We start from the raw sequence: 13,294 nt of genomic DNA, 5'->3' as shown, positions 1-13,294 counted from the left end.
GATTAGTAAAGACTGAGAATTGGATGATTAATGAAGACAGAGAGTGATGAGATGGTGAGAATAATTGGAAGGGCTTAAAAAAACAGGAAAGACCACTAAAAACTAAAGAATATCAAAGACTAATGTGACCAACTCTGGAACACACTCCACCACACTCCTTGAACAGTACTTCCCAACCCTGTCAGTGTGCCATTTTATTTGTTTTGGGAGATAGCCACCTCTCGTACATCAGATGACATCACTGGTGCTTGGTGAGTGCAATTCAAGTACAGAGCATGTGGCACAGTGCTTACCTTATAGTTACTGGGGTGAAGAGTAGCATTGTGGTAACATTGTCAAGAAAGGCCGAAAGAATTGCTGCAATGAGGCACAGGATAATGATCATTGGCCACACTCTTCCTCGGGACAGCTGATAAGCCTATAGAAAAAGAGTTTGGGAGTCACAAAAAGAGACACTCACATTTTATGCGTCTTCAAAGGAGCATTACTCTTCCTGACTGCTAACAGTTAGTCAAATTTACACAGCTGTTCTTCAGCTGTAGTACTAAATCGCCCCAACATGCACTAATCTCACCCCTCCCAGAAATATCAGTCTCAAACAATAAAGAAATTCCTGCAGAATTATTTTAGTCCCCAACCTATAAGCTTGGAGGCTCAAATGAACAATTGCTGGGCTGTTCTCTCATCACCTACAGGGGCATTAAGATAACAGCTTAGGACAATCATGCATGACAATCCCATCATTAAGATGATCAGAAAATGCATAGGTTTTCTCAAAGAGTTTAATCTCATAGCAAAGTGCAATAAATTACTATCAAACTTCCTCCTGTAACACAGCTGTCTATGAAGTGGGGTGCTCCTATAGAGGCTGCTGGTTTAATAAGTATTCAAGAGACCACTTGCTAACACTTCACAATCTCATTTAAATATTCCAACAACCAGCCATGCAAAACCTATAGAAAATGTTTGTTTTATTGAACCTCATTCAACTGCCAAGATGAACTGGTGTGAGGAGAATGCAGAAAAATCAAAAATTAACTTTATAACACTCACAGATACTTTTGGTTGAATGGAAAAGACATACCATTAAAATGTTAATAGGTTAGCCCCTGCTGCTTCAAACTCAGCAGTAATCAATATTTCACTAGTCATCTAGCTCTAATTTAATGCTTAAATCTAATTTAAAAAGTTACTAAGAAGATACACAAACACTTTTAATTTTGCTTTCCTAAATAAAGAAAGGATCACTGTGATGGAATGATGAAAAATGATTAAATTTTATCATCATGGACTGCCACATAACTTGATTATACTTTGCAGGAATTAAAAAAAAAAACAATCTGAAACATAGTTGCCTACAGAATGTACTGAAAGCCTTGTGCTGTTCCCTGTGATTGTGAATTTGATAAACCAGGGGCTGTCACCTATCCCTGATAAGGTAGCTGCTGGTTAAGCTCTCATAAAGCACAGATTGTGGATGGTACAGTATGTACAGTACTGTAATAGGCTTGAAATAGCTGTAAACCTTTTGTATGCACTTTCATTCTGATTTCTTGAAAAATAAATGGTTTAGATCTGTGTGATTTTCCTTTTTTATTAAGAAACAATTAAGACAAAAGGGAAAACGATACATGCAAACCCAGAAGCTGTGCTTGATGGTTGTCCTACTTTACTTCTCAGATAAAGGACTAAGGTTTTAGTCCTTTGGACTTATGGAGTTGGATCTAAGTACTCAGAATACTGTGTTTTGCATAAACCATATTAAAAAAAACAGTGAAATAATATATATCATACTCTATATTAAAAATGCAAATACAACTTAATAAACCAGACTATTTTAAAAAGAATTATGTGGACAAAATAGACTTGCTAGCTTTTAATGTATTTTCTTGGAATGGACCAGATTTTAGTGCATTTTGGCAAAGTTAAAGAAAATACAGTAAATGATTTTCTTAAAATGGTCAATGCATATGCATCATTTTCCAATCCCTAATTAATTTGTTATATATATTTTATCATCAACAGAATTACTGCATACCATAACAGGTATCTGTTATGGACACATGCATCAATCAGAAAGGAGTATCTATTCTATACCTGTTTTTTTTTAAGATGTCCACCAAACTTCCTCAGATATTTTACGAGTCATCATCATTGTCTCTTGTACTTGCCCGGGCACAAATGATAAAAGTATCATCTACAAGCGCTCCATCCTCATTCATGATTCTACATGTTACAAGTTTCAGAGTGCCTGACAGGAGAGTTAGTGTTTCTGGAGAAGCAGCATGAGTTTCACTGATGTTGGTGAAATCCTGCAGGCACTGAGCAAGTTTTGAGGGTCGCCCTTTTCTAGCAGCTGAGACCTAAGAAGAGCAAATTAATCACAAATGGCCCTGGTGGTGCTAAGCCATCTGGGGAATATCATTCACAGAGTGAGCACCTTTACAAGCTGAGCTACTTGGAAGCCCCACTGGTATTTATTCAAGATTGAAAATCAGGACTCCATTGTCCATCATACTGGAGCCCGAATAGTATGAGCCAACATTATGTACAACAGCTTTATACTCCATAAAGCCTATTGATTGTGACTTAAATACTTTTATCATGTCCAGGCAGAATTTGTCTGATAAATGTCATTTTTCAGGCGCTATGAAGGGCCTCAACTTAGTACTATGAGTTGAAAGTAAAACAGGACTTATGGCCCTGCAACAGACAGCAAATGTCAATGATTTTACATGTAGCTCATCATGGTAGATTTCCGTGATCCTCAATGAAGAAGAAAAGTAGCCTGTAAATCCCTTCTTCTGTGGGATTAAGCTGGAACATACAGTATACTGTAAATGCTATATTTCCTCTAGGAAGGCCTTTTCACAATTCCAGGGGTTTTAAAATTGATCACCACTCAAATATCATTGCACAGGACACATGCTTAGTGCATCATAAGCAACAAATGTATTTTGCAAACCCTTTAGGACTGATTTAACTTTCTGGAATGCAGTCCAACTTCAAGTAGACTGAATAAATATTTCTTGAATAAAAAATGATAAAAATTATCTACAGCACATGTAAAAGAAATAGTGCTGACTGAAGCTATGGAAATACCTATAAAGCTCTAGGTTTATTTAAAAGATTTGAATATTTACACTTCCTAACCCTAGCTGAGACATCAGTCAACACAAAGGTTCCACTATTCAAATTCAACCCCCCCACAAAGTAGGTTGGTTTACCTTTACTGCACAGTAGTCAAAGAATCCTGTCTCGGAAAATATTGCCACCAAAATCATCTGTAAAAAACATAGGGCTATAAATTAACAAGAAAGAGTTAAACATCTTATTAGATTATTAAAAAATAAGCATGTCTACAGGTTGCAGAAAATAACCCTATCTGTTTAAGAAGCACTCACAATCAGTCTCATCTGATAAGGACATAATTAAAGGAAGTCAAAAAACAAATTGTGATTACCTATATGCTTCTTCTATTCTGAAGACGTACAGTATGAGAATATTTGAGTGACCTTAAGTCCTACCTCACTTCCATACTACCATGGATTCACACTGAGATCACAGATTCCATATGCTGAACTAAAATTACTCCAATAAAATATATTGTATATTCACAAGAAATTAATAAGTACAGGTTGTTATTATTAATCAGGTACAGGAGACTAAACACTATGAATTTGCATCTGACCTATGATTAAGTGGCTGTTTATGGGGTGGATAACAACAATACTGGTTACAGTATGTACTTTGCATGTACTAGGGAAATTTCACAGTGATAAATCATTAATTTCAGCTTTCTAATAGATCTAATATCTCTCACATCATTATTATCATTGCAAGAAATCTGAGTAAACACAAAGTATTTTTTTAAAACCACTATAAATGCAATCCATAATGCTTTATGTAATTCCTCTCTAACATGTAGATTAACATAATATATGTAAATAAACATCCCAGGAAGTAAACATGCACATGAAGAATGCATGTACAGTTTTTAACCATTTGAATCTTACACAATTTCATAGCCTTTTGGTCTGCGTTTCAAATGATTCAAATGTAAAAAGTATCCCTATTTTCATTTTCAATTTCAGTCTCTGCAAAAAATCTAGAAAAGCATATCACCATTCTTAAAAAGGTAAAACATTAAATGGTAATTATTTACTGTCACAAGTAGTGTAAATCAAGTCACAAGTAAATCCAATAAACAACAGGATATCTCTGAAAAGAGTATCTCAAATGTGGTAACAGGTGAACTTGCTTTTAAGACCAACCACCTGTAACAGAATATAGAAAATTGGTAAAAATGGTAAATTATGAATGATAGGTTTTCTCGATCTGTAACATCCAATGTAAACTGTAATTCCTGTTCTTTTCTTCTCCGATAACCTAACATGAAAAAGTAATTTGTCCTAATTAATCATTTCAGATTGTTTAAAATAATTATATGCTTGTCCCCTCGGCAAATACACTTGTCTTGGGATTCCTGCGCAGAATTAATTTCAGAGTCCCAGCTGTAATGCCAAGATTTACAAAGGCTACACTGCTGAGAAAAAAAACAGTTGAACAAGCGGGGCCATTGCTTTCCCTGAAGGCTGTGGCATTCATTACCTGGTGAAAAATTAACATTTGTTCAATTACACACTCCCAATTCAGTACTGAGAAGCCTGTCACCTTATCATAGTTAAACATACTGTACATCCTAGTACCCCGGTGCTTACACTAGATCTTTATCTATACAAAGCTATCGAGTCATATTTGTATTATCTGAGCAAAAGAAAAAAAAATTGCTCACATTTATGGAGTTGATGTGGTATGGATTCCTGTTCTAACAGTGCCTAAATATGACATTAAAGATCAGAGGCCTAATAAACACTAAAGGGCTAGTAATCCCAAAAAGAAAAGTATTTTAGCCATTTTTTCTGTTTCTTAGCTAATGTGTTTGTATCATCTTTGTATCAGTTTTAAACTCGCATGATTTTCAGCACAGTAATCTGCCATCAAAATATCCTAATTTCCCTAATATATCATGACATTCAGATATTGTCTTTAGGCATAGGGTTTTGTTTTGGATTGATTTTGTTTTTATATGGAACAGATATGGTGCAATAATTATTGCAGGTAATGTTCTTCTTAAAACTATACAATTTTAGTACAATGTCAGAGATCTGCAGCAATCACACGTATGACTATCTCAGATTTTCTTGCTAGATTAGTTTGAAAATAAATGAAGCCAATTCTGAGGGAAACATAATTAAGACAATGCATATTGTATGACTACGATCGATACAAACTGTGATTTTTTTCTTAATGAATATTAAAATGAGTTGTTTCTATGAAAATGATCCCTGTTGTCTTACTATTTTTCAAAGATACTGTACCAGTTTTGCTTTGTTCATATAAAGACCCTAATAACAAATCTGTCATATATTAGCAAATGCAGTCAATTGTATTGAAAAGCAATCAGCAAAGACATTAAAATAATCATATTTTAAATCATTATTAGAATGATCAATATTACAATAAAGTGAAATATTTTTAAATAAATTTAATATTTTAATATACAGCAAATGTTGTTCTTGTAGCGGGCCCAGTCTAAGTGCAAGTAATTTTTCTTTTCACAGCTACCCCTTCTTTTTTCCACAAGACATTTTCAACGCAAGCAGCCATCTTGCATTTAAAGTGGCTGTGCTTGTTTGTTGTCATGGAGACAGATTCTGAACCTTGCTGGATCTCAGATGAGGCAGTGTTTGTACAATAATTCAGCTGTTTCAGAAAAAGTGTAACAAATAGGTTTTCGCTCTCAGTGGCTACTGCAGATATTCAAGGTAAAACCATTTCAAGTCTTTGAGGACAGCACCATCAAAAAGATATAAGATGAAACAAGACAACTAAATATATTTCTTCTCGCTTAATTCATGCCATGCTTGAAAGATTTTAATTACCATGCCAAACAAAAGTGCCAGTGTTTCGTAATCAATCCACTCCACCACCATTACCAGACTTGGTCTCTGCAAACAAAGAATGACATGCACATCTTTAATGTCAGCTCTGTCTGAATTACTTTTAACTGTGTAGAAAATTATGGCACGTTCATCCACCATACAGGACATGTTGTACAGAAATGCTAATGGACAACCATGACATTTTGGTACCCAAAATGAAATTCTCAAAGACCAATGTGCTCCTCTTAATTTTCCCATGTGAACTAATTTACTAGTAGGTAATCATTCACTATTCCAATAATTTTCGGGAAATGTATTAAAAACTGTAAGACTAAGGTGTTGGCCCTCCCTGACATAGAATGTCAGTGATGTTACATACTATGTAGGGGGTTACAGAATGTATTGGGAGTAAATGCCTGTGGTCTTCAGAAAACTGTTCTTACAGATTCAGTGTTCTCTGTTGAATTGTGCAATGGTGCAGAATTCACTACTTAACATTCATTTACTGATCTACAATACAAGGGATAACCAAGTAAAGAAAATCTCAGATGTATTTAGCCTAAAGGACCAAATTGGAGTTATAGCCATGTCTTTATTTAAAGGTTTCCAGTACTACAGTACTGTATGTACAGTATGATACCTAAAATAAGTAGTGCAAAATCCCAAGTTGGGCAAGTTTTATTTTGAATGGGTCATCATTATGTACTGCAATTCTTAAAGAGCAAACAGCAGGATTCAGAAAAATCTTACCCAGGTTTTACTACAGCCGTTTACACTACTGTACGCATGTTGACTGGACTTTGTCTGCATTTGCTTAATATGTTGATATTTTAGTCCTTTGCAGTAGAAGGTCTGAATATATGTGTAATTAACCAAATAAGTCAATTGAAATCAAAGTCTCTTTTAGAAAGATGTGAACAATTAAGGCAGAAGAGCTTTAAATGAAGAAATGTACAAACTGCTGTATGTTGCTTCAAACTTTTTTCCCACCCTCTTTTCAGTACCTGCTGCAGGGCATACAACTTTTATTCACTGTTGTGACTTACTGTCCACTGTAACACCATGGGACACTACAGTTGTATTACTAGTTAATAAATGCAGGCAACAGTAATCATTCAAAGAATTTGTTTCTTTCTGGAAGAAGTCAAATGGCACACCTGCAGAGCGTGCCCTGCCTCTGGTACCATTACAATGAAGAAGAAAAAAAAACATTCGGCATTGAACTGAGGTTCAGAGCTTTTAATTCAGCCTCTAATTGCAAAAACAAGCTAACTGGGTTTTGAGAACAGAACAAAATATAAGTTTACCAATGTATTCATTAAGCAGGGAAAAGTATAAGGTCTGTTTTAAGAACCCCCCATCCCCAGCTGAATTTTAAGAGATCTGACCGAGAAGGTGTTTCGAGTCTTACATCTCCAATGACAGCCAGGGCAGCCAAAGCAGCCAGAGATCCCAGCATAGCAGCAAGGGTCCTGTGAACAATCTGCAGAGACACAAGAACATTGCTGTCACCTTTAAAGCATCCTGTCCTGGAAATGATTTACTCTACCAACAGGGTTGTTGTCGTAAACAGGGAGAAACAAATTCTCTCTACAGCATGTCACTGATTTCGCAATGTTTATTATGGAAAACAACCTTGTACGATTTTCCAGATTTTTGCTCGCCCAAAAATACCCTAAATACAGTATAAATACTCATGTCACCCAGATGCAAGGGCATAGGTCAGAACATTGGGAGCCTTATCTGGATCCATTGTGACCCAGAAGCCAGAGCTTATGTAGTCTGTTAGGATTATACACCCAGTTCAGGGAAAAAGACTCTTTCATCCTGAAAGCTAAATTGTGCCGGAAAACCTGGATGACAGTATGGAGCAAACACAGAAGCACTAGTAGGGGGAAAAAGACAGAATGCTGTGGCTTTGAAGTCCATAAAAGATATTAACTGATATATTCCTGAAAATCAGTTAACATCACTTTTCTCTTTGAAAGGGTAACCCTGTTTTCTTCATTTTGTTTTAAATGGGTTAGTTTGTTTTGTGCAGATAATACCAGATGTCTCATACTTTAACAAAATAAATTAGGTAAATTGTCAGACAACATTATCCCCAAATTATATTAGAAGGGATTTTATGAAGATAATTCTATGTAATAAATAGGTCCTCTACAGATTCTCATAATTTGTGTGGATAAAATGTGAAGATGATTAGGCTGCTAATGTCTCCCATAACGTGTATGTGATTATCCTTAAAGTAATAAAAACTGCTAAATCACAACATAATAAATTACATTTGTGAAGCCTGTTTTTCTCCTAGAGTTGCATATTTATTTTTAGAGTTGCAGATTTTGTTAGCCTTTACACATCTTCACTCTATAATTGGGACATACTTGTACCTTGATCATAACTGTCATGTTTTTCACATAATCTGTAAAACCATTCCCCTATCTACATTTCTCTTAGTGATGAACATAAAATCTTTTACTTTTCTACATAATTATTAAGATTTTGGTCATTTGCGTCAAGCATCCTTTTTTCAAGATTACTTCCTCTGATGAGTTTCCACAGCAGTCAATCTCATTAGAAAAATAAAACATATCATAAAATCCATCTGGATTGAGGAGAGTTACTAAAGCACAAATAAATCATTTTAAAATTGAATGCAGTAACAAGGTAAGACATGTCATAAAATTCAACATTGGAGCATATTTGTCTTTCTGGACCTTTCCTAAACCAAGGCTGCTGATATTTGACTGATTATAATGCAGGAGTGCCTCTTTCCTAGCTTGTGCAATCACTCAAGAGCGGTTAGGAACAGAAAAGACTTCAGTAAAAGAGCAGCAGCAGCACTAATGACAGACATCTCTGAACTTTAATTTCTCACTGTTATAAATTGATACCAATGGGGAGGAATTGCGATTCAAGATGTTCATAATCATCACATTGAAGATGTGAGGCCTCATTAGAAGATAGAGAGGACTACGCAGAGTGAAATAACATCCAGATAACCTAATTCCAAAACACTCTTCATATTGAACTTAAAAGATTAGAAAACAATATCATACTCATTAAAATTCACTGTCACCAAGCCTCTTATTGACTGTCCAGAAATTCTTCAGTATTTTAAATATATTTAAATATATTCTTTCTTGTATATAAATTAAGTTTTAACTGACATGAATGAGTGAGACTACATTAGCATGTATTAAAGTATTTGGAGCTCTCTCCTTAGTTCCATCTCAGTCACTTTTCGGAACATGAACAAAAGTGAAAAACATTATATATAGGTTGACAATGAATCTCACATTTCCTGATGACTTTTCTCAGGTACCCAAACTTTTCTTTTAAAAGATGGGCCATTTTTAAGTTTTTCCAAAAAATGAAACAGCCATGAGAAGGAAAAGGCATTAAATCCTTAAAGACTGCAAATTTTGCAGTAGGTGTCTTGTATAATCTTAGGTATTGTAACTATGCTCACCAAAATAACACATACTGTACAGTATACTGTATTTAGAATCATAACCCCCAATTCAAGATAAACATTAAATAAACATATAACTCTATACATATAAAGTTGGGTATGCTCTTTAAATTACAGCTGTAACAAGAAGTTTTCATTTTTTAATGTTTCTGTCAAGACACCTCTAAAAATTACATGTGCTATGAGCCTCATAGTGCATTCAAGTCAGGCAGATTTACAGAAGCGAACGCAAGCATGCACACAGCTTGTCACAGATTGTCAGAGACATTGCATGCAGACCACAGGGACATTCCTCGACTCAATCTGTAAATGAACTGCCAGATCAGCTTCATTATGGGATGTATGTGTCTACACAGCTCATACTACAGGTACTTGATTAGGTTAAGATCAAGCAAGAGAGTGGGCCAGGACATAACACTAATCCCAGTTGGTGAAAAAAAGATTGAACTGACATTGATGTTCCTTTAAGAACAGGTGGAGCCTAGTTCAGAAAATATTGGTCGCAGAATACTGTATGACAAGGGTACTCTGAACAGCATCTAGTCAACTCCAAAAACTGTCATTCACGAACCACAAATCCATTACACTACCACTACTAAACTAATATTTTTTCCTAACACTGACCTCAGCAAACCTTACATTATTTTCACCTGCAAACAGATGCTCACCCATTGCCAAATGAGACACAGAACAAGGATTCATCAGCGAGTCAGTCATGCAGCCCACTGATATTGAGTAAAGATGTCACGAATTCGGCAGCACCTGCATCAAATACTGGCAGCTCTCAGTCATCTGATGATTATAATCAGGTTTATGGGTACTCCATGAAGCCCATTTGTGGGACCAGATTTAGTTGATGCTCTGATGGAAACGATCCCATATCTGTCCCTAATGTGAAATTATTCATAGTTATGCAGGTCATGGCTAATCATAGGTCACTTGGCAACGATACCAGAGTCTAGTAACAGCGATCAGATGGTCACTGAATGCCCTAATAAATTTATGTTGTGATGTTCCTGCAAGCAACATGCCCAGAATGTCTTTTTGCTTAAATGAATTGTGGCATAGTCACACTTTGAGTCACAAGTATCACTCACGCTCATGCAAACTAACAAGCGCATGTTTCTTTCTGTGCACGAGCTGTGCACTGTGCACAGTTTGTTGTCCAGTTCATTCAGGAGGTAACTCTGAAAAGGGAGGAAGAGAGCCCTGACATTTTTACGAGCATATTGCAGCTTTTCATGATATCATATTCCAGCAGGTGATTTAGCCAGTTTTTCATAGTCTTATCATTTATTTTCGGGAACTACAGAAAATTCAATTAGTTTGGACTTCAAAATGAGCACTCCAACCTGTCATTGCTACAATCCAATCAGAGGTAGACAAGTAAAAGGCAGCTTAATATTGACCTTGGAAGTTACAAACACTGACTGTGAAGAAAAAGTGCCAGCTGTCTTACAGTACATAAGGACACCTGCTGTTTCCAGTGTGTCTGGTACATGGTTTGAGTACTTCTCTGGCAAATGATATTGCACTGATTTTCTTTTAATTGTATAAATGACAAAAAATACATGCCTGTACATTTATATACAATTCACATATACAATGAGTACACCTGGACGGTTCTACTGAAATGCACTGAAGATTATGTAAGCATTAAATATTGAATAATTCATAAGAAAATGTAATTTATTTCTCATTTTGCTGGATTTTGTTCCTTTCATCCTTTTGCTAGCAAACAAGATGATCAGAAAATTCTGGGGATACTTCTTAAGTAAACAGCTAGTATTTAGAAGGCCCCAGAAAACCAAAGATACTATGGAAACCTTTCATGGGTCATTTTATTGTCTAAACAATTTAAATCCACAGAGACACAATGTCCTATTCTAAAATGTGGAATCCAGCATTAAAAATGAAAAGGAAATGCTGAACATGTCAGTTCAATTACAACTGACTCGCATTTTTTTTATTGAACGTTTATGCAATCGCTAAAATGTCAGCAAACTGGGTCACTCAATCAATATACAGTAAATCACCAAAACAAAAAGTGTCAAACAAAACAACACGTGCATAAGCAGCACCCACTGAGAAGGGGAAATAAGGGGAAAAAATCAGGTTTTGAAACGTCTCAGCTATTGTAAGTGGTTTGTATAATATTACATTACAGCACATCAGAATGCACAGGTTTACTCAGCAAGAAGTAGAAAAGTTGGTTAACACGTGGTTTAGGTTATGGATTTACCTCTATGTCCCTAAGCACACTCTTATTAATTGCAAACGGCCTTACAGTATGCCTGGAAGCTGCCATAATGTCATGGTGTTCCTCTAAGGCAGCAATGAAGAAGAGCTGTGTCCTTTTTTTCTTTTGTTTTTGCTTCCAGGCAGGTGGCAATATTGTTTTCCTAACAAGAAGTATTTCTTTAACTGCCATCCAGATTTGAAAAGAATCCCTTAATGCTGTTTAATCACAATAGCACTGGATTTGAAATACTGTACTGTTTATCAAAGACAATTTGTCAAAACTAGAAACAGTAACTACTGTACCAAAAGTACATGTATTTACCAAAGTCAAAACTTGTTTTGAAATTTTCTACAGATGCCTCAGAACTTGGACATCTGGAAACCATAGAGGAAGAACAATGTAGTCATTTATAGTTTTAAAATTAAATGTATACCACCATTGTGATTAAGCAGAGATGTTAATTTTTACAGCATTGTCTTTCAAATATTCTGTTACAATAAGGCCACCTGCAGTATCCACTGTATCCAAACAGTGTTTGAAATGCTTGCTGTGATTAAATTAGCTTCAATACATAACAGATTGAAATATTTATTCTTTACCTTAAGGTCTTCAAGCCAGCTATAACTACCCTAATAAAACTATTGTTAGTATGAGCTGTGATAGTGAGTGAAATGAATGTTCAAGACATTTGACAATGTCTTTACAAATAACACTAAGAAAAAACAACATAATACATTTACCTTATACATTATACTTTATACATTATCAGAAAAAGGAAAAGAAAACCAATCTGAGGCAATGAACTGGAGCAGATTAAGAAGAAATAAAAGAACTTAGAAAGCAAACAACGGCTCATTTGATTAAAAAGGAAGGCATACTCTCCAGAATTTCCAAGAATGTACTCGTACAGTATATTGTTGAGGATTGACGGCAATTATATTACTGTCCTGATTTAACTTTAAAGCTGTCTGTTGTAACTCTGCGTGTTTTAATTACGCAAATGCAGGTAGTAGTGAAGAATTCAAGGTGAAAGGTACCAAATAAATACCTGGCCTGATTTTTATTTCCTGGTAAAGATAAAGCCAAAGGTGTATAATAACTCATTTCACACTTATGTTCTAAAGGGGGGGCAGTAAGGGCACATTGTCTCACACTAGTACTACAGCTGCAAAAGTGAACTTTATACATTTCTAAAGTTCATCCAGGCATCTTCAGTACAATTCATGTCTATTTATAAAAATAATAACTGAAAGCATTATAAATATTGCTCTGTTCCTCATTATATAATGCCAGACTGTTTTTCGGGGTCGTGGCTTAAGTAAAAACCATCAGTAAACAACAACACATTCACACTGTAAACCTTAGCACCACCCAGTGGTGAGCAAGTTGACAAGTCTAGTACCAGATTTCACATGAGCTGTGGCATGTTTCACTTGTGGTGTTTTAGGGCAGCAATCCTGTAGCAAGAATACAGCAGTATTAATGTATACTCCATGCATACTGTAGCTAAAGGTAAAACTGAAATGAACCTCACTTTGAAAGACATCTTCTGCCATACAACATTCTCTGTTTATTTTTGCTAAAAATAAGATTTTTTTTAATTGAGGAGAGAGATGTTTAAGGAGAAGGGAG

General features: G+C 35.5%; 1 protein-coding gene across 5 annotated transcripts in view; it reads right to left on the bottom strand.

Moving 5' to 3' along the window:
- Positions 1-13,294, bottom strand: part of oca2 (oculocutaneous albinism II) — a 125,175-nt gene that overhangs the window by 73,065 nt on the left and 38,816 nt on the right. For 4 of the 5 annotated variants that reach the window (XM_015364460.2, XM_069179026.1, XM_015364461.2 and 1 more), the window contains 4 exons: positions 7,357-7,428; positions 5,946-6,011; positions 3,228-3,284; positions 294-418 (listed from right to left, as the gene is read on the bottom strand). In XM_015364460.2, the coding sequence (XP_015219946.1) occupies positions 294-418; positions 3,228-3,284; positions 5,946-6,011; positions 7,357-7,428 (320 nt within the window). The remainder of the gene's footprint in view (positions 1-293; positions 419-3,227; positions 3,285-5,945; positions 6,012-7,356; positions 7,429-13,294) is intronic. The other variant, XM_069179025.1, reaches the window with a different exon arrangement.

The sequence above is a fragment of the Lepisosteus oculatus genome, chromosome 15 (genome assembly GCF_040954835.1).
Source record: "Lepisosteus oculatus isolate fLepOcu1 chromosome 15, fLepOcu1.hap2, whole genome shotgun sequence".
Taxonomy (NCBI): Eukaryota; Metazoa; Chordata; class Actinopteri; order Semionotiformes; family Lepisosteidae; genus Lepisosteus; species Lepisosteus oculatus.
This window is presented reverse-complemented; position numbering and strand designations above follow the sequence as displayed.